The 25,438-nt window shown below is 39.2% G+C and overlaps 1 protein-coding gene across 4 annotated transcripts in view; it reads right to left on the reverse strand.

Annotated features, from left to right (window-relative positions):
- The window catches only part of POSTN (periostin), a 47,600-nt gene extending 38,711 nt beyond the window's left edge, over positions 1 to 8,889 (reverse strand). For all 4 annotated transcript variants that reach the window (XM_049853368.1, XM_049853366.1, XM_049853369.1 and 1 more), the window contains exons 1-4: positions 8,744 to 8,889; positions 7,326 to 7,424; positions 2,856 to 2,920; positions 499 to 656 (exon numbers count right to left, since the gene is read on the reverse strand). In XM_049853368.1, the coding sequence (XP_049709325.1) occupies positions 499 to 656; positions 2,856 to 2,920; positions 7,326 to 7,424; positions 8,744 to 8,862 (441 nt within the window). In that variant the 5' untranslated portion in view covers positions 8,863 to 8,889. The remainder of the gene's footprint in view (positions 1 to 498; positions 657 to 2,855; positions 2,921 to 7,325; positions 7,425 to 8,743) is intronic.
- Positions 8,890 to 25,438: the final 16,549 nt, after the last annotated feature.

The raw sequence follows: 25,438 nt of genomic DNA on the forward strand, positions 1-25,438 counted from the left end.
CAGGCTCCTAATCTTTCTATTAGGTATGTCATCTAACATTATATATATTTCTTCACAACAACAAAGAAGAATAATAATAAGTGACCCTTTAAGTTCACTTTTTATTGCTTTTATTTTTATTAGTCTATGAGCCTGCTAGGAAGTTCTTTTATTTATGGATGTATTAAAATGTTTGCTCCTTCCCCCAATAGCTCATCTTGTTATATTTCCTCACATAAGCACAATAAACCAAAAAAACAAAAATAAAAAAAGGGTTGCTGTCAAGTCAATTCCGACTCATAGCAACCCTATAGGACAGAGTACAACTGCCCCATAGAGTTTCCAAGGAGCACCTGGTGGATTCGAACTGCCAACCTTTTGGTTAGCAGCCATAGCTCTTAACCACTGCAGCACCAGGGTTTCCACAAGCACAATAGAAAGATATAAAAATTTTCATTAATATTTAAGTAAATAAATCAATTAAAATGAAATAACAGTAACTATAACAAAAATAATCACCGAATCCAAGTTCTCCCAAGCCTCGTTACTTGGTGCAAAGTAGGTGAATGACCCCTTTCCTTCTATCTCTTCCCTCAGTTTGGAGACATCTGAGTAGCGTTGTGTTGTGGTGGCCCCCACAATGCCCAAGGTACCATAGACGTGGTCAATAGGCAGAACTGAAATAATCAACAAATTAGTAAGGGTTTAGGATAGTGGGTCCAGTATATTATTTCACATTTAAACTTCACACTAAGGATTTTGATACACTTAACTGATAAATTTAGCACTAAAATTTTATGAATCATCAACTTCATATGAAAGTTGCCTTTGAGTGCTAAATAATAAGATTAAAAACTGTTATTTCATATTATCCTTCATGCTGAGGGAAACATTTTAAATTATCATCAATTTAGGTCTGAATTTTGATATGTCAATAATAGTTCAGTTATTACTATTATAAATATCTCCGGTTCTTTCATTTGAAAAAATACGATGGTCTTCACTTCTCACTGAGAACGGCAAGGGCAATAATTATTTGTCATGTTAGCTTGACGCTATTCATCACATGATGCTGTTAGGTATAGGGATATAAAGTTTATAGCATTTGGATCCCTAAAAGAGATGTGTAGGCCTGCTACTTTTCATCATAATTTCATGAAGGAACTAAATCAAAACATCCAACACTCCCAGAGGACCTGTTCTGCACTTCAAAAGAAGTATTAATGTCTACCCAGAGAAATGTCTCTAGTATGGCATAGCCAACTTGTTTTTGTCTCTGACTCTTTAAGATTTAAAAATTAATGTAAGTTGGATAATATCATGGGAGCAATGGGTTATTACATTTGTGACTACCCCAAGACTAGATGAGGCAACAAATAAACTGAATTATAAAATCAGGAATTAAAAAGACCTCAAAAGAATGAGGAAAATGAGTCAAAACTAACAAAGTTAAAATGTAACTCAAGTCCTAAACTTAAGTTACAAAAAAATCCTAGAGAGAGACTCCGCTCAATGGAATTCACGTAGAAATGACCTATAGTCAATTTTAATTATTGTAAGCACCATGTGAGCTAATAATACAACATGGTTACCAATGACATTAACCGAAGTGTGTGTGTGCGCGCGTGCGTGTGTGTGTGGGTGTAGGTGGGTGAGTGGGTGCGTGAAACAGTTTCATTAGCAGTCGACCGCGTTAACTGTTTACACCACCCGAGGACTCCAATCCAAAAAGTAAGGTATTTGTCTAAATATCCTCTCTGTTGTTCAGACCCATATGGGTTGTAGACAGCAGTCTGAGATCACATTCAGGAAGATGACTGAACTAGAGACTGTCTATGAGATGGTGCTCATAGCAGTGAGGGCTCCAGAGTCCATGTGACATTAGAAGAACTGGGGATGATTAGCGCAGAGAAGAGAAAATTCCAACTGGGGAGAAAGATTAGTTGGAACAGGGGCATAATAATTGGCGTTAAATATTTGAATGGCTGCTATTTCAAAGAGGAAATAGATGAACTATTTTTTTTTCCTCTATTTGGCAGTTACCTTAGCCAAATTTCAATATGAAGAACATTATAACAGAAGGCTGTTCGACTAGAGAAGATAATGTCTTGCCAAGCAGTCAGCTACTTGTTTCTAAACAAGTTCAAAGAAATAGATCTCATGGGGGAATTATTATTCTTGAAGGGAAGTTGAATTTAAATTTATGACTGCGATCATCCAAGTTGTGTTGACCAGCTTCCAGGATTTAAGCAACGTTTTAATATTTTGTCACCGCAATAAATTTTCGAATAACACATCATGTGTGGGAATAGATCCTGGATTTATTGTAGTGCTAAACACACTCACTCCCATTCTCACACACATACTCTCCCTCACTCTCACACACACTCACACACCTACACTCACTCACACACACAATCACCTACACTCACTCTCACACACACAATTCACTCACACACCTACACCCACTCACACACCCACTCACACACACTCACCTACACTCACACACACACTCACCTACACTCACACACTCACCTACACTCACTCACACACACACTCATCTACACTCAGAAACACACTCACCTACACCCACACTCACCTACACTCATACACGCACTCACACACACTCACCTACACTCACTCACACACACTCACCTACACTCATACACGCACTCACACACACTCACCTACACTCACTCACATGCTCACCTACACTCACACACACTCACCTACACTCATACACACACTCACACACACACTCTCCTACACTCGCACACACACACAATACACAAATAATTGGCTTCTGCACAAACTACCTCAGCTCTTTTTCCTCAATAAGACAAGTTCCTCGTCTAATTCAGTAATTGAGATATTACCTGCTGGGCAGCCTTTCATTCCTTCCATTCTCATGTAGCCAGGGCAACATTCATATAACACAGTCCTGTACATTGGAAGAAAATTAATATTTAAGTGGGGAACAAAATAAGATACATTTTGATATAAATTTAGCTAAACATATAACTTATTGCCATGATCTATTTATTGAGAGTCCAGAAATCAGTTTGTTTGTTTACGGTTCCAAGATATTCAAATTAGTTTGATTTCTCTCTACAGTGTCGAAGCATTGTGGAAAAGTCCCAAGATCTAGAGCCAGAAAAACAGAGTTTGCATCCCAGTTCTGCGACTTGGTAGATACGTGACCTTGAGCAAGTCATTTAATCAATTTGAACCCCAATTTCCGCAGCTATTTAACATGGATATAGTAACTGCAATACCTGCTCACAGGGTAGTTGTGAATCTCAAAATAATGCATTTGAAACTATAAATAGCTAGAGTTATTGATTAATATAAGCTTACTAGAAACATCAGAAAGTACAGTAACCCATTTCAAATGAATAAAATGTGATATACTTGCTAATTAAAGTAAATCATGCTGTTTTTGGTTTGAATTGATTTTATCAGATTACAGAGCACCTTTAAAATCTTCTATTTAGTTTTACAAACATTTGTAAATTTGAATAAACAATTTAAATCAATTTGATTTAAGTTATCAAAGTACAGTATTCAAGAAGATGCTGTTTTCATCAGCAATCTTAAAAGCCCGTGAGTGGCCATCTAAAATACTCCACAGGTCTCACCCCTTCTGAAGCAAGGAAGAATGAAGAAAACTAAAGACACAAGGGAAAGACTAGTCCAAAGGACTAATGGACCACATCTACCACAGCCTCCACCAGACTGAGTCCAGTACAATGAGATGGTGCCCAGCTACCACCACTGACTGCTCTGACAGGGCTCACAATAGAGGGCCCAAGACAGAGCTGAAGAAAATGTAGAACAAAATTCTAACTCCAAAAGAAAGACCAGGCTTGCTGGCCTGACAGAGACTGGAGCAACCCTGCAAGTAGGGCCCCTTAACACCCTTTCAGCTCAGTAACGAAGCCACTCCTGACGTTCACCCTTCAGCCAAAGATTAGACAGGCCCATAAAACAAAACTAGACTAAAGGGGCACACCAGCCCTGGGACAAGGACTAGAAGGCAAGAGGGGACAGGAAAGCTGGTAATAGGGAACCCAAGGCTGAGAAGGGAGAGTTGACATGTCATGGGGCTGTTAACCAACATCCTAAAACAATACGTGTACTGTCTAATGAGAAGCTCATTTGTTCTGTGAACCTTCATCTAAAGTACAACAAAAAAAATTAAAAAGATGTTATTTTTAGTCCAGAGACTGATTATACTTAAAGTAAAATAGTGAATTCAAGAGAAATTTAACACAAATTTCTATAACACGTGCTAATAAAACTCAAGGATCAGCCTTAATGTAGAGAATTAGTTCATCAGATAGAATAAAATTCCAAAACAGTTCATAGTAATTTCAGTTGATATAAATATTTTTTTTTAGTTGAACAATATGGCTATCTGAGTTGATATTTTAAAGACAAGAAAGCAGTTTTTTCAGGAAAGCGTTTATGTGACACAATACTCAATGTTTCCATCTGATCAGTAGGACAAAGCGAGAGTAAAGAAAAATCATTACTGAAATTTATCTTCATTCTCTGAATGAATTTCTTAATAAATCTCATGAAACGGCCAGTTGAAAATGTCATTGACATTCTCTAAAGTAAGTCTCCAGAGTGCTATATTGCTAGGCCGATCTATATTGTGGGTAATATTGTTAATTTTTTCATTAGACCTGGCCCGTTTACTTCCCTCAAATCCCCAAAGCAACCATTCAACCAGGTGAACATTTCTGTTAACTGACACCTAAAGTCCTAAAGATGTCTCTGGAAATTTTAGCAGCTGGTAAAGAGGTGGTAAGCAGGCATTCTTACTGTCAATATTATCGATCTCTTCGGCAATTTGAAACTACCATTTCTATCTATTTCAGGGCATGGGTGTAGATTTGTTTGTGAAACTGAAGCTACTTGGGGATAATAAGCTAGGTATAGTTAAAGAAAGGGTATATTGTAATATTTCTGGTGGAAAAAAAAGCCAAGCTTCAAAGCGGGGATTTTATTTTCTTTAATGGAAAGCAAGAAAGAATCTTGGCATATGCGTTATTCAAGCCTCGAATATATTTAGCTGGTTAAAGTAAGATTCTATCATACTTCCCTAACTTCCAGGTAGGAGGCAATAAAAATTACCCCTAAATATTTCAGAGAGCAAGTCCTTCTTGTCTCGTTAGTGTACATTCAAAATTTGTCTCATGCTATCCAAGAATATAAAGAACAAAAAGAAAAGAACCCAAAGCTTTGAAGGTGCTGATGGGGCCCTGGCCTGAAGCATACCCAAGGTCATTGTAACCACTGACGAAGACTATAAATGTGTGAATGACTCACAGTACCATCTGCAACTGACAGGAATAAAGTCCAGGTCGAAAAATAAGATCAATGCTTGCACAAGAATGTTCACTGCAGCACTATTCACAATAGCTGAAAAGTAGAAACAGCCCATGTGTCTATCCACAGATGAGTGGGTCAACAAAATATGGTATACTCATACAATGGAATAGTCTTCAGTCATAAAGAGATAAGCCTAGAAAACATTATGTTGAGTGAAATGGGTCAGACACCAAAGGACAAGTATGGTACGAGCTCATTTATCACAGCTAGACTAGGCAAATGCACAGAGACAAAAGTTTATTAGAGCACTGTTAGCAGGAGCGGGACGGGGAAAAGGGGAGCTGTTGCTGAAGGCATACTGTTTCTATTAAGAGTGATGAAAAAAATTTGGAAATGAATAGTGGCGATGTTTTGTTGCACAAGACGGTGAGCATAATTGTCCTTAAATTGTACACATAAAATGGTTGAAATAGCAAACGTTTTGTTCTGTATTTCACCCCAATAGGAATTTTAAAAAGAAGACCATTGAAACAGTGTTAAGCCAATAAGCAGTGAATGAGCAGCAGGATCACATAATTAAAGTCTAGGGAGCTGGTTACCACCAGGAGCTACAGTCAAGTCAATGTTATATGCCTCACACGCACCCTTCTTATTTGGAAATAATAATCCTACACATTTTTACTGAGGGGTCTGGTCACAACTCTCACTTTCATATACATGTTTGTTTAAAGCAGCTTGATTTTAATGGCAATTGGTATAAGTTATATTAATTTAGCAATTTCACATTCATGATTTCATTTTGCCTTCCTTCTTGAAAACTCTATAACATGGGTATTAAACGTATGTTTCACAGAATAAGAAACTAAAGCTCCAAGAGGTTAAGTAATTACACATTGAGTAGTTATACTAATATTTTAGACTGGAAATATATTTTGAATAATTCTCCAATCCCTCCATTCTATTTAGGGTAACGAGTTTAATGATGATGTGATAGTCAGGTTCTCTTTCAGGTTCTCTGATTCTCAAGGTACCCCTCACTGAGGATGGGTCCAAATTAGCAGGAAGCAGGGAGGAGCCTTTTTCATTCTTTCCTTGACTGTGGATGGCATCTACAACCTTTCTGTTTTAGTGACTTATCATGGAGAATGCTCTGCTCTATCATTGTCAAATGAAGGATTTGGACCACATGAGTAGTTCTCAACCTTCATGTGCTCAGGAGTGTATTTCTTTCCTACCAATGTTTATTGATTGACCAAACCAATAGAAAACCCATTAACCTGTTGCCATCGAGTTGATTCTGACTCATATGTTTATTAAGTAATAGTGTTTCCCAATTCCAAGTTAATCAGTAAAATTTATAATTAAGTTAAAGTTACATATCATTAATCATTCCTTTGACTATTAAGACATTAAATATAGTTTTAGGCTTCCACTATCACTGTTGTGTGTTCCTGGGGAACTGCCAATTTAAGGCAGGGATCACTGGATTAGAAAAAGAGATGAAACTTTAAGCTTTGATGAAAACTCTGAAGTAAACTGGAATCGTTTGGATACTTTCCAAATGACTGGAGATGAACTTTAAATATTGCCACAAAAACTGATATTTTAGATCAATTTGTTCTTCTGGGCCAATTTTTTATGAAACAAGGAAACTGAGGCACAGAAATTAACTGACTTGCCTAAGATCAAAGAGGGCAAAACCAAAAGTAGAACTGACAAAGGAAATTCTCTGTTCAGGTTATACATCAAATCACATTGCCATGGGATCCACCTCCTTTTGGCCTCCATGAACACATGGGTTCAGGGGGAAATCTGAGTTCCACTAGTAATGGTGGAGATGCCAGGAGAATTTCTTTATTCACATATGTGAGCCTTTCTTTAAAAAAAAAAAAAAACGCATAATTTTGAGGAGTATTTTCAAGAAGAATGGATGTATGCCCAAGGAAAGTCACATACATTGCAGTGTTGTCTTGGGCCTGGCACATTATGAAAAAGACAAGACTTACGTTTTCTTTCCACAGATGGCACCTTGATACCAGTTCCTACAAGTGCTGAAGTATTTCTTTTTGGTGCCTAAAATCTGTTGAAGGGCACAGACGTTTGGGCTGGAGGGTAGAGAGAAGGAAAGAGAGTTAATGTCCTAAAGATGGCCAGTTCTTCATATCTACAGTCAGACTGTTACCAAAATAACATGTGGATTTGATTTTTAAAGATGTGATTTTAGCCTTGCACAAATCTGCTTCTTAATCCCATCTGCTGAATCACTGGGAAAACTAATCTGTGGAAGAGAGTGAGAGGGAAAGAGAAAAAATTTTATATCCCTGAAAGTAAACTCCAGTGTTATAAAAAGCTAACCGAATAGGAATATCCAAGCACCATTAAGATTTGTGTTCTTACTATATCTAAAGGGGCTAATCCTGCTCCTTTTTAAACCAGACTCTGCTTTTTAAACCAAATGTGCTCATTTTGGGGGTGAGAGTAGCCTTAAGGATCCCTGGGAGGTCAGAGGGCAAAAGAAGCAGCTTTACTTTGCTCAAAGAAGGGGATTCTGTAATCTAGAGAAGCAATCACTGGAGCCAGGGACTCCTAATGAGTGCTAAAATGAACTTTTAAGCACCGTGTCTGCACAAAGCAAAATTAAATTTCTGAATGAAAGTAATACATTAGAACACCCTCTGCCATGGTATTAAGTGTTTTTTCCCTTTTAAAGAGATGGTAGTCTTATTTCCACTGTAAGGGAAGGGAGCTTTTGAACGTTACAAAACTCCCTCTGAGACGTAGGATGAAGTGCCAAGACCCACTTCAAAAAAAAAAAATTATAAAAACTTGGTTATATTCACCTGATAACTATTTTAAAAAGCTAGGCTGTAGCTGAATTTATTCTATGAAATATGAATTGTTTTTTAATATTTTATGGGATGCAGAATTCAAAAGTGATTTAGATAAATTGTTTAAAAGAATTCAGAAAGCTAGTTACATTACCCATTACTCAATTTTTGGTTAATTTAAATGAAACAATACGCAAGTTTGTTTTAACAAGACATGAGATATTTGCAAACTGTTCACATTACCATAGCCTTAGGAAACAGATGTTTTAATTATGAAACCTCACTACAGATTTCTGGAAGGAAATAAAAGCACAAATAAACTGAATCATAACACAGAGCTCTGTTACATTTTGTTAATTAAATTAAAATGATTTAATCTTTCATAAAAAGCAAGAGTAACTGAACGTATTTGACAGTGATTCTTAAAGTTTAAAATACATGTACATCACAGAATACTCGTCTTATCCTTTTTCTTATTACTTCGTAATAAGTTAAAAAAAAAGAAACTCTGAGGTATACATGAAGAACTTTATGTATAACTGTACATATAACAAGTTGGGGGGGGAAGGTTTATAAAAACCAAACCATTGACTTACCCCTGTTCCCGACCCCTGATTCGGCTATGAGCCAAGATCTTGTCATAATGACCATTGGCATCTGCAGAGTTAAAAGCAAAGAGCAAGATTAGAGAAAATAAGGGTAAGAAAGGACACATCTTTTGCCTGTCCGTTGCACTCCGTCCACGAAGAGAACTGGCAGTGGGCTGCGGAGATCGCAGCGTTTATATATATGTCAGAGCTGTGGGAGGGAGCATTGTATCAACCTGGGACTCTGAACGCCCTCCAAAAAACATCAGCCACTTCAAGCTGCTAGCTAAAACCTGCTTGGGTTCGCTGTATTTACTCAACATATTAAGCCTCTTTCTTCTCAGTAGGAATAAAAATTTTCTTGTGGATTATATGAGTAAATTATTCACTGCAGGTTCATATTTTATTTTTATCCTTCTGTGATATAGACTTTTATGGAAAATGGTTTTAAAAAATATTGTGCAGTCTCACTTCAGGAGCAGTAGGAATAGACAGAATAACCTAGTCTACTTCTGGCAAGTTGCCTAGCTCTTGAAATGAAACAGAAAGGAGAAACATTTATGCTTTATTGTTTTTTCATTACATATTTCACAAGACGCTGAAAATCTGGGCAACATGTCTACTGACAATCACTGACAAAAGCAGCCCCTGTTGAAAACAAGTATTACTAATCTAAATGTAATAGATTAATTTAAGACAAATTTAAAAACAGGAGTACTGACAAAATTGCCTTTCTTCTCATTTTATCCAAGAGTAACGAAAGTCTCTTAAGGTTAAACTCTTCTGTCCTTAAAAAAAAAAATTTTTTTTTTTTTTTTTATACACACCCTCACCATTCCACGCATCGCATGTCTACTGCTCAGAAGCTTTGGAGAGAAGAAATCTGAATTTTGGAAATCATCAATAAACTGGAATGTAACCACAATCAGTCTTCTTGAATAGACAAGTTACACACTATCCTACAGTAAAAGTGCAATTCAGGTAAAGTTACAGCATACCAGTGTGTCACTGTAAGGGCACATCACGGTTGCTTCCTGCTGGGGATATGGCGAACATCCGCACATGGGCTTTCCACACTCTCCAACTGAAAGGGCTTTTATGGGAGGGTGGGCTGGGCCACAGAGGATTCAGGGTCAGAAGAGTTATGTTAAGCTGGCTGAAGGGTTTTTGCCTTGGAGCATTAAAATGATTCTCCAGCTTGCTGCCACTTTACAAAGGAAGTATATGATGAAATGACAAACTCTGAAATTTCATTTAGAATCCTCTTTTCAATTTGAAAATTTTGATATTTAAGTATAGAACGTGAAGAAGCTGTTCAAAGGAGAGCTGGAGAGAAAAAAAAAAATTTTTTTTTTTTTTTTGGAGAGAAGATGGCATAAAAGGAGAATTATTTTCCTTCCCTTGAGCCCTTGTGGAAAGAAGAGTATCAATCTACCATTTATAGTTCTCCGGATGCAATTATTCCAACTCCACCCGTATCACTCTGGTTGTCTATATATAACAGTTTTATATTATTTTTATGTTGGGCAAATGGTAGGTAGGTGGTCAGTAACTATCTACCAAATAGGATTGAAGGACTATTTTACGAATATAAAATACTCACTCAGAGGCACCTCAAAAATTATTAGTTCTACTTAATGTCAGTAAAGTAGCTATTAGAATATTCTTGATAACCTAGTTATATAAAAGTCTACGATTTTAGACTGGTTAGGCAATATAATGCAGATTACTTATGCTTAAGACATAATAATAGAATTTTCAAATTAGAGAAGAATAAATTAAACTCAAAATACAGAAATCTTTCCAACATCACCACTGTAAATAGTTATTCAAGTCTCTACTGGGATGCTCACTACTATTAATGCTACTATAAAAATTTTCATTTTAGATAGCTGCAACTGTTCCCAAGCTAAAATCTTCTCAAAACTAGTGGGTTTGATTAGAGTCAAAGGGATAAGGTATTGTTGTGTGCTAGTGAGTCTACTATGACTCATAGCGACCCTACGAACTGTCCCATAGGGTGTCCTAAGCTATAATCTTTATGAGAGCAGATCTCCAGGCTTTTCTCCCTCGGAGCTGCTGGGTGGGTTTCAATAGGTCTCTCCATTAGCAGCTGGGTGCTTAACCACTGCACCACCAAAGCACCCTTTGGGAAGAGATATAGGCTTGGATAATATGTAACAAGAGTAAAAAGAGAACTCTTTAACTTCGTGCAGAGCGTTAACATACAGACTGTGAGGATTGGGGTGAAGCCAGAATCAAGTTTCTTTCTATACTTCCTGCTTTGTCACCGGTGCCTGCAATAAATTGAATTTACTGATTAATTTAAAGACCAATTTTTTTTGACGTAGCTGTCCCTCGTGACCGTCATACTGTGACATTAAAATCAATGGCTTGCAGCCATCCTCACATCTTCAGTGATCTAAATGGATGAAGAGTCACAGGAAATGTAAAGTGAAGACAGAAACATCTCTCTATTTCAAAGGGTTACTTCTCCATTCTGACAAGCAATGCAATTTCACTTTTTGTAAAAGGCATTATACACGCTCACACAATAAAAAAGAGAGCTCTTAAATTTTTCTTTTCAGAATTTTAAATAATAAGAGATCTTAAATCTATCCTTGACCATCATATTTGTCTTCTTTTTAATTGTGCTTTAAGTGAACGTTTATAAATCTGCCTCTCATACAAAAATTTATACACACCTTGCTATGTCCCCCTAATGAGACAGCACATTCCTTCTCTCCACCCTGTACTCCCCATGTCCATTCAGCCAGCTTTTGTCCCCCTCTGCCTTCTCTTCTCCCCTCCAGACAGCAGCTGCCCACATAGTCTCATGGGTCTACTTGAGCCAAGAAGCTCATTCCTTACAAATATCATTTTCTATCTTATAGTCCAGCCCAATCCCTGTCTGAAGAGTTGGCTTTGGGAATGGTTCCAGTCTTGGGCTAACAGGAGGTCTGGGGACCATGACCTCCAGGGTCCTTCTAGTCTCAGTCAGACCATTAGGTCTGGTCTTTCTGCGAGAATTTGGGGTCTGCATCCCATTGCTTTTCTGCTCCATCAGGAATTCTTTGTTGCGTTCCCTGTCAGGACAGTCATCGGTTGTGGGTGGGCACCATCTAGTTCTTCTGGTCTCTTGCTGATGTCGTCTCTGATTCATGTGGCCCTTTCTGTCTCTTCGGCTCATAATTATCTTGTGTCTTCCGTGTTTTTCATTCTCCTTTGCTCCAGGTGGGTTGAGACCTATTGATGCATCTTAGAAGGGGTGTTTAACACCCCAGATGCCACTCACCAAAGTGGGATGCTGAATGTTTTCTTAATAGATTTAATTATGCCAATTGACTTAGATGTCTCCTGAAACCGTGGTCCCCAGACTCCCACCCCTGCTATTCTGGCCTTCGAAGCATTCGGTTTGTTCAGGAAACTTCTTTGCTTTTGGTTTAGTCCAGTTGTGCTGACCTCTCCTGTATTGTGTGTTGTCTTTCCCTTCACCTAAAGAAGTTCTTGTTACCTATTTAATTAGTGAATGCCCCTCTCCCTGCCTCCCTCCTCACCCTCGTAACCATCAAAGAATATTTTCTTCTCTGTTTAAACTATTTCTTGAGTTCTTAAAATAGTGGTCTCATACAATACTTGTCTTTTTGCAACTGACTAATTTCACTTTTTTTTTTTAATTTCACTCAGCATAATGCCTTCCAGATCCCCCCATGTTATGGGGTGTTTCACAGATTCATCATTGTTCTTTATTGATGAGTAGTATTCCATTTTGTGGAATATACCGTAATTTATTTATCCATTCATCCATTGATGGGCATCTTGGTTGCTTCCATCTTTTTGCAGTTATAAACAGTGCTGCAGTGAACATGGGTGTGCATACATCTGTTCGTGTAAAGGCTCTTTTTTCTTTAGGGTATATACCGAGGAGTGGGATTGCTGGATCATATAGTAGTTCTATTTCTAGCTTTTTAAGGAAGTGCCAAATCGATTTCCAAAGTGGTTGTACCATTTTACATTCTCACCAGCAGTGTATAAGTGTTCCAGTCTCTCCACAACCTCTCCAACATTTATCGTTTTGTGTTTTTTGGATTAATGCCAGCCTTGTTGGAGTGAGGTGGTATCTCACTGCAGTTTCGATTTGCATTTCTATAATGGCTAATGATCATGAGCATTTCCTCATGTATCTGTTAGCTGCCTGAATGTCTTCTTTGTCCATTTTTTAATCATTGTTATTGTTGAGTTTTTGCAGTATCATGTAGATTTTAGAGATCAGATGCTGATTGGAAATGTCATAGCTAAAAACTTCTTCCCAGTCTGTAGGTAATTTTTTTCTCTTTTGGTGAAGTCTTTGGATGAGCATAAGTGTTTGATTTTTAGGAGCTCCCAGTTATCTAGTTTCTCTTCTGGTGTTTCTGCATTCTTAGTAATGTTTTGTATACTGTTTATGACATGTATTAAGGCACCTAATGTTGTCCTTATATTTTCTTCCATGATCTTTATCATTTTAGACTTTATATTTAGGTCTTCGATCCATTTATGAGTTAGTTTTTGTGCATGGTGTGAGGTATGGGTCTTGTTTCTGAGCATCATATTTTGAAATGTAAGTGTAAGTTCCATGGAAGTCAACAAATGCTGGTCCTCAACAAATGTTTACAGTTAGAATTAGTAATTCCCTGAAGAAGAATCTTGAAAATGGCCACCAGAATGTACATATAAACTACATGTAAATATAGAGGCTGGAGAACATTACAGGGGAAGGAAAACTTTAGAGTAAACATAACAAAACTTTCATTAAGGATTTAACTGCTATGATTTTCAATCTTCCTCCAAACTGCTAGGGATCAGAGAATTGTGTGTCCTACCAATGGGCATGAAGCAATTTGAAACTAAAAAAGCTGAGGCAAGCCCAGAAATGTGGTATTGTCTTTTGAACAGTGGGAGAAAACTCAGGCAACTACTTTAGACAGTACCCTGGTCTTGGGGAAGCTCATAATTGAACCCTGACACATAGCTGACAGTTGGGGTCAGGGCAAGGGATGGAAAGAGTTCCAGAAAATGGAAAGGAAAGTTAAACCTTGGGAGGGACACAATTCTCCCCTTTCAGAGTACTGATCAAGGGTCAGCTTCCTCCCCCTTCCTGTCTCTCCCCACACAGGAGCCCTATTCTTCTGTTTCATGAAAAGACCCTGTCCGTGAGCTGGCCACACAATCCACCGATCCCTAACAAATTGGAGGAAGATTGAAATCCTAGCGATTAAGTCTGACATTCAGGGTTGCAAAGTTTGACCCAAAAATGTAAGACGTTAATGAAAAAAAAAAAAAAAAGATTTATTATGGCACCAGAGAAAAATAATGCACCTGAAAGACAGAGACATTCGTTTCCAGACATCAGAAGAATTTCCTGGCAGTTCGCAAGTTACCCAGCGGGTCTTTGCGGCAAGTGCCGTAGCCTCTGGAGACTGTGAAAAAAAAAAAAAAAGTCGGTGTAATATCATGCTACTGTCACCAGCTTTGAACTAACCTTAAACTTGCCCCGCAAGAGGTAGGGTTGGGCCTGGGACGTGGATTCAACAAACCTGTGTACTCAAGTCAAAAGCAATTTTAGAAAACCAGAATTTCCTGGGATAGGTTATTTTCACGTTATTTCTAAACCCCTACTTTTTAACATGTGGTCCCTGGGACCTTGAAAGCATTTTTTGAGAATCATTTTGCTTTACTATTGCCCTATTTATAGAATAGGAGTCCCTGGGTGGCGCAGTTAACCTGTCAGTTACTAACCAAAAGATTGGCAGTTACTACCCACACAGAAGCACCTCAAAAGAAAGGCCTGGTGATCTACTTTCAAAAGATCGCAGTCATTGAAAACCCTGTGGCCCACAGTTCCACTCTGACACACCTGGGATTGCTGTGAGTCAGAACTGACCTGATAGCAACTGGTTTGGTTTACCAATACCCAGACAAATACAGCCAATAGAACTTCTCGTAAAATATGATAAAGTCTTAAAGTCAATGTCATAGATTCCTGAAAGCAGCACTTATGTGATGAAGCACCTTGGTGAGGGTCCCAGCACTCCTCCCTGGGTATCTGGGTTACCAGGTTGTCAGCTGAAGTTCTGGCAATGACCCAGTGATCGCTGGTTCCTCTGAGATAGGGAATTGTTTTCTTAGAATTACTACGTTATGCTGAATTAAGCCAAAAGTATAAGGGATTGTTCACATTAAGCAAAAATTAAATTCTGTGATTTTGCCCTCTTTAAAATATACATATAACTAAAATACAACTGAACATCAATGGCAGACCAAAAGATAAAGAGGTCAAAGGGCAATATATAGGCTCCCACATTGCAAAAGCCTCCAGCAAAAGAAGCTCAGAGCCATTCTCCTGGCTGGTTCCAGTGGGCTTTCTGTGGCTACCTCCATAGTCTTCCCTGTGTGTTCTGGCCTAACATATTTATGATAATGAGGTAATATTCAGAGGAAAGGATGAGGAGCTCCCCAGAGCAAACCTTCAATGCTGTCTCTTTGATGTTAAGGGGCTTTAGAAGCTAGACAAAGGCTCTCTGTGTTAAGAGCAGGGTATATGCCATCTCCCCTACATAAATGTAGACCCCCATTTCTTTTGAAGGCCCGTCAGGTGGCAGGTCTCAAGATCGCATACTCAGGATGTATCTATCCACGTAGCTATTTGTCCCTTAGTTGGGTAGTTTGAAATTTAAAGCTGGGCGCCTATTAACAGGATTTTCTATTAGCAGGATTTACTCGCATTTCTCTGGAGACATCTAGTGGAGAAAGTGCAGCATAGCCTCTTCCCAAAAACATACCATCCATGACATTTTGATTAAAAAGATAATGAATATGAAATGATTGGAAACCCTGGTGGAGTAGTGGTTAAGTCCATGGCTGCTCAACCAAAAGGTCAGCAGTTCAAATCCACCAGGCGCTCCTTGGAAACTCTATGGGACAGTTCTACTCTGTCCTATAGGGTCACTATGAGTCGAAATCCACTTGACGGCAACGTGTTTATTTTGTTTTGTTTTGTGAAATGATTATGAAAAATTTCTTAGATATCTTAACACACATTTCAAAATGCTAAACAATTAAAGATGGATAACTGTCTCTATGTAAAGCCACTTAAAAAAGGTTCGAATTAGCCACAATAAAAAATGTAAAATCTGAATTAAAAAGTGAAACGTCCAGTTTTGCTTTTGAATGTATATGGCTGAAAAATGATTTGCTTTACTTTTTATCTGAGTTGTTTTGGGCTTTTGTTGTTGTTGTTGTTTGTTATATGCTGACGTAGAATAGTGACATGTGAATGAGAAATTGTGACTGAATTTTTCTCCATCAAAATAAGTATTTGAAATAATCACTTCAGCAGCCTACTTTCATGGTTACTCCCCTCATAATCACACACCCTTTATTTCTAACCTCTGATGCTCGTGACTGGTGACTCTGTGCCTTTCTTCTTCTCTGTCATTTGTGTCTGGATGAATTTGTTTCAGAGACAATTGTGTCTCTGAATTGTGTGAGAGGCAATTAAGAATCTAGTCATTATCCATAAATAACTCCCACCCATAAAAAACTTCCATCCCACCTCCTGTCTGTCAGTTTGTCATACTGTAGTGGCTTGTGTGTTGCTGTGATGCTGGAAGCTATGCCACCGGTATTTCAAGTACGAGCAGGGTCATCCATGGTGGACGAGTTTCAGTGGAGCTTCTAGACTAAGACAGACAAGGAAGAAGGACCTGGCAGTCTACATCTGAAAAAATTAGCCAGTGAAAACCTTATAAATACCAGTGCAACATTGTTGGATAAAGCCCTGGAAGATGAGCCCCTCAGGTTAGAAGACACTCAAAATACTACTGGGGAAGAGCTGCCTCCTCAAAGTAGAGCTGGCCTTAATGACGTGGATGGAGTCAAGCTTTCGGGACCTTCATTGCTGACATGTTATCAGGAGGGACCAGGTTACCAATGACATCTACTATCAGTTGACTGCAAGAAAAGGGATTGCCCTCATAACGTGGGTGAGCCTCATCCTATCAGCTGAAGGCCTTAAAAGGAAGAACTGAGATTTTCTGTAGAAGAATAAATCCTGCCTGAGCTTTCAGCCTGCAGGTCTGCTTTTACATTTTGAACTTACCAGTTTCCGTGATCACCCCATTTAATCCCTTAAAAAGATATAGATAAAGATATACAGATGGATACAGGTATGTAGATATATATCCTATTGTTACTCTGGAGAATCCTGACAAATACAATATGAGAATTACAAACGTGCAACTTTATATTTTTCCTCTTGTTTCCAGAGACACACATACTTTGGAGAAAGTGGAAATAGATGAGTCTTAAGGGGCCCAGGTCAAGTCTACGAGTGTGACCTCCCTAAGGACTTGGACGTCACAGTTTCCCAGGACACAATGAACAACAACAGAAAGGAAGGTGACCTGGTTAGAGGAAGCTCTGGGAGAAAACAAAACAAGAAACTACTCAAGTGGCCACAGACTAATTCTATGTTTCTTATTCAGAAAAAAAGAAGAAGAAAGAAAGAAGGCCTATAGTAGTTAAAAGAAACTTTGGTCTTTATATGAGAGAAAGATCTTTGATTCCTTGAATCTATTTTAAGCTTCATAGAGGCACGCTTACGGTTGTACATTATTGCCTCTATCAAATCATTTTCAGTTTAAATAAACTCTCAGGTATGCAGACATTGGTCAAAATAACAATAGCACATCTTCACTACAGTGGTTTAAACGTACATTATCACTGTTAGCAATTCACAAACAAGGTAATATGGACTAGGAAAACCATTACTTTGTGTGGGGGCTGTTAGTGCAGGTGCAATAAGAAACTTTCTTTAATAGTCAAGCAGTGTAAAAACATAGGAGTTGTAAAATAAATAACTCTTCAGTCTGAAAAAGCATTTTGGGAACTTCATTTTGAAACTGATTATGTCAATTTTTCAGTCACATTTAAACATCTATGGCATACATTTTTACCATGCTGCAGGTTTTTCTCCAATTTTGTTTTCTTTTCTTACAAGATTAACACCTAGAGGACAATTGAAAAGAATAAGCAACTCAGTTGTCCTGGTGGACCCATTTTGGACCTTTCTGCCTTGACAATAGCCCAGTTGAAGGGAGAGCGCTCAGTTAATTTATCCGGGTCTTCTCCTTAACTATTACTGCCTAACACACCCTGCCAAGCTTAGTGGCATAAAGTAGCAACCAACTTATTACACTGTCTGTGTGGGTCAGTGGTTCAGACAGTTCATAATGGCAATTGCATATAAGCTGTTCTGCTCCACGGTGGCTGAGGCTCAGCTGTGAGGAATGGTGGGTGATGCCCACGGCTGCCATCCGAAACACCTGGAACAGGAAAATCCACTTCTAAGATGACTTATTCACTCTCACTTCCACTACATCGTTAAGGATGACTGGAACAATCAGCCAGAGCACCTCCATGTGGCCTCTGTAGTATGGTGGCCTCAGAGTAGTTGAACATTTTACATGGCAGCTCAGTGATCCAGCAAACAAGGCGACCTATGCCCAGTCTTTTACCACCTAGCCTCAGAGGGCCCACAGTGATCTTCTGCCGAGTATGCTATTGGTTGAAATGGTCATAAGCCAGTCCAAATACAAGGGGAGGGGACATAGACTTCATCCCTTGACTGGATAATGATAAGAATATTTGTAGCCAAGTGGGATGACATTTAGACCCAGTGGCTCCTCGTAAACCTATAAATGCTTATGGAGTCCTCTAATCTATGGTTAAATTAGATACTGTATGTGGAAGTACTTTGATATCTGCCAAGTGCTTGCTATACATTTTATTCATTAAATCCATTTAAATTTATTTTAAGAAAACCATCAAGGTCCTACTAATGGTGCTCCATTTTTTTTTGTTTTCCTGGATTGTCCTCTCCTTTAAAATATTTCAGCTTGGATTAAGTACAGTGTAAGGTACTCATTTCACTGGTTAATTCTTTTCAGAAATAGGCTGCCGGGTCCTTCTTCCTAGTCTGTCTTAGTCTGGAAGCTCAGCTGAAATCTGTCCTCCATGAGTGACCCTGGTAATATCTGAATACAGGTGGCATAGCTTCCAGCTTCACAGCAACATGCAAGCCCCCACAGTATGACAATCTGACAGACATGTGGTGGTTAAGGTTTTCACTGGCTAATTCTTTTCAATCCATGCTAAGCAAATAATCTGAGACCCTGGACTGTATGAAGAAGAACAGGGCATCAGGATTGGAAAAAGACTCATTAACAACCTGCGTTATGCAGATGACACAACCTTGCTTGCTGAAAGTGAAGAGGACTTGAAACACTTACTAATGAATGTCAAAGACCACAGCCTTCAGTATGGATTATGCCTCAACATAAAGAAAATAAAAATCTTCACAACTGGACCGATAACCAACATCATGATAAATGGAGAAAAGATTGAAGTTGTCAAGGATTTCATTTTACTTGGATCCACAATCAACAGCCATGGAAGCAGCAGTCAAGAAATCAAAAGACACATTGCATTGGGCAAATCTGCTGCAAAGGACCTCCTTAAAGTGTTGAAAAGCAAAGATGTCACCTTGAAGACTGAGGTGAGCCTAACCCAAGCCGTGGTATTTAGAATCAAATTGTATCATATGCATAGGAAAGCTGGACAGTGAATAAGGAAGACTGAATAATTGATGCCTTTAAATTGTGGTATTGGTAAAGAATATTGACTATACCATGGACTGCCAAAAGAACAAAGAAATCTGTCTTGGAAGAAGTACAACCAGAATGCTCCTTAAGAGCAAGGATGGTGAGACTGCGTCTTACATACTTTGGACATGTTGTCAGGAGGGATCGATTCCTGGAAAAGAACATCATGCTTGCTAAAGTACAGGGTCAGTGGAAAAGAGAAAGACCTTCAATGAGATGGATTGACACAGTGGCTGCAACAATGGGCTCAAACACAACGATTGTAAGGATGGTGCAGGAACAGGCAGTGTTTCATTCTGTGGTACATAAGGTCGCTATGAGTCAGAACCGACTCGAAGGATGCTTTGAAATTTTGGAAAGGAAAAGACTTATAAGGATGAAAGAAACTTTAGAAAGTGTTTTGAAAATCAGGAACAGAATTCTAAACTGGATGACTTTAAAATTTGAACATCATATTGCAATTATGGAAACCCTGGTAGCATAGTGGTTAAGTGTTATGGCTGCTAACCAAAAGGTCAGCAGTTCACATCTACCAGGCACTCCTTGGAAACTCTATGGGGTAGTTCTACTTTGTCTTATAGGGCCACTATGAGTTGGAATCGACTCAACGGCAACAGGTTTGGTTTGGTTTTGGTTATTGCAGATTTAAATGCCTGACCTCTAGTGGTTGCAGCTAATTCTTGCAACTGTAAATTGTTAACATGTTTCTTAGAGACACTTCTTCAGCAAGGTAAAAGAGAAAGAAAAATAAACATTACGCAATGGCTGGATGAGAATGGCTATAGTATGTGAAATATTAGGATATAAGGAGATAAAAATAGTATACAGATTATGGGCCATAGGGTCACTATGAGTTGGAATCAACTCCATGGAACACAGCAACAACAACAAATACATTATGTGATTGTCTTGTGGTAACTTTATGAATATAGGTCCTCTCCCTCTCTCTGTCTCTATCTCTAGGTCTCCCTCCTCTTCTCCTCCGTTTTCTTCTCTCTCTCTTTTGCTCCTCACCTCCAATCTTTACATACGTAGGAAATACAACTTGGACAGATTAGAAAGCTGAATCTTCTAGGGAAGAGTGCTTTGGGATAAGGGTTACTGTGCATAAACTGTTGTTGCTGTTGTTGTTGTTACGTACCATCGAGTTAGCTCTGACTCATAGAGACCCTATGCACAACAGAATGAAACACTGCCTGGTCCTGAGCCACCCTTACAATCGTTGTTATGCTTGAGCTCATTGTTGCAGCCACTGTGTCAATCCACCTCGTTGAGAGTCTTCCTCTTTTCCACTGACCCTGTACTCTGCCAAGCATGATGTCCTTCTCCAGGGACTGATCCCTCCTGACAACATGCCCAAAGTATGTAAGATGCAGTCTTTCCACCCTTGCTTGTAAGGAGCATTCTGGTTGCACTCCTCCTAAGACAGATTTGTTCGTTCTTTTGACAGTCCATAGTATAGTCAATATTCTTCGCCAATGCCACAATTCAAAGGCCTCAATTGTTCTTCGATCTTCCTTATTCATTGTCCAGCTGTCACATGCATATGATGCGACTGAAAATACCCTGGCTTGGGTCAGGTGCACGTTAGTCTTCAGGGTGACACCTTTGCTCTTCAACACTTTATAGTGGTCCTTTGCAGCAGATTTACCCAATGCAATGTGTCGTTTGATTTCTTGACTGCTGCTTCCATGGCTGTTGATTGTGGATCCAAGTAAAATGAAATCCTTGACAACTTCAATCTTTTCTCTGTTTATAATGATGTTGCTCATTGGTTCAGTTGTGAGGATTTTTGTTTTCTTTATGCTGAGTTGCAATCCATACTGAAGGCTGTGGTCTTTGATCTTCATTAGTAAGTGCTTCAAGTCCTCTTCACTTTCAGCAAGCAAGGTTGTGTCATCTGTATAATGCAAGTTGTTAATGAGTCTTCCTCCAATCCTGATGCCCTGTTCTTCGTCGTATAGTCCAGCTTCTCGTATTATTTGCTCAGTGTTACAGATTAAATAGGTATGGTGAAAGAATACAACCCTGATGCACACCTTTCCTGACTTTAAAACAATCAGTATCCCCTTGTTCTGTCTGAACAACTGCCTCTTGATCTATGTAAAGGTTCCTCATGAGCACAATTAAGTGTTCTGGAATTCCCATTCTTCAGAATGTTATCCGTAATTTGTTATGATCCACACAGTCGAATTCCTTAGCATAGTCAATAAAACACAGGTAAACATCTTTCTGGTATTCTCTGCTTTCAGCCAGGATCCATCTGACATCAGCAATAATATCCCTGGTTCCACGTTCTTTTCTGAAACCGGCCTGAATTTCTGGCAGTTCCCTGCTGCAGCCATTTTTGAATGATCTTCAGCAAAATTTTGCTTGTGTGTGATATTAATGATATTCTTCTATAAATTCCACATCCGGTTGGATCACCTTTCTTAGGAACAGGCGTAAATATGAATCTCTTCCAGTCAGTTGGCCAGGAACTTCCATATTTCTTGGCATAGACGAGTGAGCACCTCTAGCGCTGCATCTGTTTGTTGAAACATCTCAATTGATATTCCATCAATTCCTGGAGCCTTGTTTTTCACTAATGTTTTCAGAGCAGCCTGGAATTCTTCCTTCAGTACCATCGGTTCCCGATCATATGCCACCTCTTGAAATGGTTGAAAATCGACTAATTCTTTTTGGTATAATGACTCTGTGTATTCTCTCCATCTTCTTTTGATGCTTCCTGTGTTGTTTAATGTTTTCCCCATAGAATCCTTCACTATTGCAACTCGAGTCTTGAATTTTTTCTTCCGTTCCTTCAGCTTGAGAAACACTGAGCGCTTTCTTCCCTTTTGGTTTTCCATCTCCAGGTCTTTGCACGTGTCATTATAATACTTTACTTTGTCTTCTCGAGCCTCCCTTTGAAATCTTCAGTTCAGTTCTTTTACTTCATCAATTCTTCCTTTTGCTTTAGCTGCCTGACGTTCAAGAGCAAGAGTCAGAGTCTCCTCTGACATCCATCTTGGTCTTTTCTTGCTTTCCTGTCTTTTCAATGACCTCTTGCTTTGTTCATGGATGATGTCCTTCCACAACTCGTCTGGTCTTCAGTCACTAGTGTTCAAGGCATCAAATCTATTCTTCAGGTGGTCACTAAATCCAGGTGGGATATACTCAAGGTCATATTTTGGCTCTCGTGGACTTGCTCTGATTTTCCTCAGTTTCAGCCTGAACTTGCATATGAGCAATTGATGGTCTGTTCCACAGTTGGCCCCTGGCCTTGTTGTGACTGATGATATTGAGCTTTTTCATCATCTCTTTCCACAGACGTTGTCAATTTGATTTTTCTGTGTTTCATCTGGGGAGGTCCATGTAGTCACCGTTTATGTTGGTGAAAAAAGGTATTCGCAATGAAGAAGTCATTGGTCTTGCGAAATTCTATCATTCGATCTCCAGCATTGTTTCTATCACCAAGGCCATATTTTCCAACTATTGATCCTTCTTCTTTGTTTCCAACTTTTGCATCCCAATCTCCAGTAATTATCAATGCATCTTGATTGCATGTTCGATCAATTTCAGACTGCAGCAGCTGATAAAAATCTTCTCTTTCTTCGTCTTTGGCCCTAGTGGTTGGTGCATATATTTGAATAATAGTCATATTAACTGGTCTTTCTTGTAGGTGTATGGATATTATCCTATCGCTGACAGGGTTGTACTTCAGGATAGATCTTGAAAAGTTCTTTTTGATGATGAATGCAACACCATTCCTCTTCAAGTTGTCATTCCCAACATAGTGGACTGTATGATTGTCTGATTCAAAATGACCAATTCCAGTCCATTTCAGCTCACTAATGCCTAGGATATCGATGTTTATGCATTCCATTTCATTTTTGACGATTTCCAATTTTCCTAGATTCATACTTCGTACATTCCAGTTTCCGATTATTAATGGATGTTTGCAGCTCTTTCTTCTCATTTTGAGTTGAGCCACATCAGCAAATGAAGGTTCCAAAAGCTCTACTCCATCCATGTCATTAAATTCAACTCTACTTTGAGGAGGCAGCTCTTCCCCAGTCATCTTTTGAGTGACTTCTAACCTAGGGGGCTCATCTTCCAGCACTATATCAAACAATGTTCCCCTGCTATTTGTAAGGTTTTCACTGGCTAATGCTTTTCAAAGTAGAGTGTCGGGTCCTTCTTCCTATTCTGTCTTATTCTGGAAGCTCAGCTGAAACCTGTCTTCCATGGGAGACCCTGCTGGTATCTGAATATTGGTGGCATACCTTCCAGCATTGCAGCAACATGAATGCCCCCACACTATGAGAAACTGACAGGCACGTGGGGGATAAATAAACTAGGGACCTAGAAATCACAAAAATATTGACTAAATGATAAGATTGTGGTAGAGGTAATAGCAGTGATGGTGGTTATGATGGTAAAAGTATTCACAGAATCAGCAAGAGCTGACAAAATTGATCACTTTCTGTATGTCAGATACTGCACTAAGTGCTTATGCATTATCTTATTTAATCCTTGCAACAACTTATGAAATAAGACTTTTATCCTTTCATTAATAGGTGAGAACACTAGGAAGAATAGGTAACTTACCTAAGATTATGCATCTAAAAGAACAAATCAAACCCATTGCTGACTACTAGCGACCCTGTAGGACAGAGTAGAACTGCCCTGTAGGGTTTCCAAGGAGTGGCTGGTGGATTTAAACTGCTGACTTTTTGGTTAGCGGCCAAGCTGTTAAACACTGCACCACCAGGGCCCCAGAAGATTATGGGTCTAGTAACTGATAAACCAGGATTCATACTCTGCCTAATCCAGAGGCAATATATTTGTTGATCATCCCATTATTAAATTTTCAGTCTTTAAATATTTATTAACTAATTCATTAGTTTAAGAACATACTGTAGAGAGTTTCATATACTAGACATCGCATAGCCTAACCATCAAATACTAGAATCCTAGTCTTGGCTTTGTTTTTGATAGAATCCAGTATCTTTATTCTAGCATTTGTGATTGCGGTGCAGTGGATCACTCTCATATGGCTTTTCTCGCTATGTTCTTGTAACTTCCACCAAATGGGATTAAAATGATTGGGTACCCATTGCCATGGAGTCAATTCTGACTCATAGTGAGACTATACAAACAAGGTAATTTTGGCTCACCAAGGGTATTGAATAGCTTGTTAAAATGCAAATAAGCTCATGGTACCCATGTGGGGGTGGGTCGACGTGAATAAGATATATAGAACACCAACAAGGAAATTGATCAGTTTTGCCATACTGCTAGGCTTAAAATGAGCCATCCCACTTCTGGCCAACTTGGTGCCATAGACAGAAGCACCATGACGTTCCTCCACAGCAAAGACACCCAAAACTAAGCAAAACAGAGACAAACATCAGTCCTGGAACCCAAAGGGTCAAATGAAGAGATAAAGAACTCAGTCAAGCACCAAATGGAATAAGAAACTGACAAAAAAGAGAGAGAAAACAGAGGAGAGATATGTGCAGAGGTCCCCTATCATCTAATGCAGCACGAAATTGCCATCTTGGACTCCTGTCAGAGACTGGCAGACAGGGTGCACAGGAGAGCAGTTTCATGGAGCTTCCAGCGGGAAACAGAGAACCTGGTAACCAGCAATACATGTTTTCCCACCCCCCATCATCTCCCGCTGCTTTACCTCCGTGCTTCCTGGCTGGCGGTGGTGGCTCAGCTGGCTGGGAGGTGCTGCTTGGATTTGCCCCAACCATGTAAGAGATTGGTGGACAGGGAGTACAGGAAAGCATCTTCATGAAGATCCCAGCAGGAGACAGAGCACCCGGCAAACAGTGATGTACACTTTCCTAGACCCCACACTTCTCCCCCCTCCAACTTCGGCCTTCTTTGCTTCCCACCAGCTGCAGTCTCTTGGCCCAGGGTCACTTGGATTCACCTCACCCATACTGAGTGCCATTTTTCTGTTGCTGGTGTTGTTTCTTCTATTTCTTTTGGTTTCCTACGTGCCTCC

The sequence above is a fragment of the Elephas maximus genome, chromosome 14 (assembly GCF_024166365.1).
Source record: "Elephas maximus indicus isolate mEleMax1 chromosome 14, mEleMax1 primary haplotype, whole genome shotgun sequence".
In the NCBI taxonomy this organism is placed as follows: domain Eukaryota; kingdom Metazoa; phylum Chordata; class Mammalia; order Proboscidea; family Elephantidae; genus Elephas; species Elephas maximus.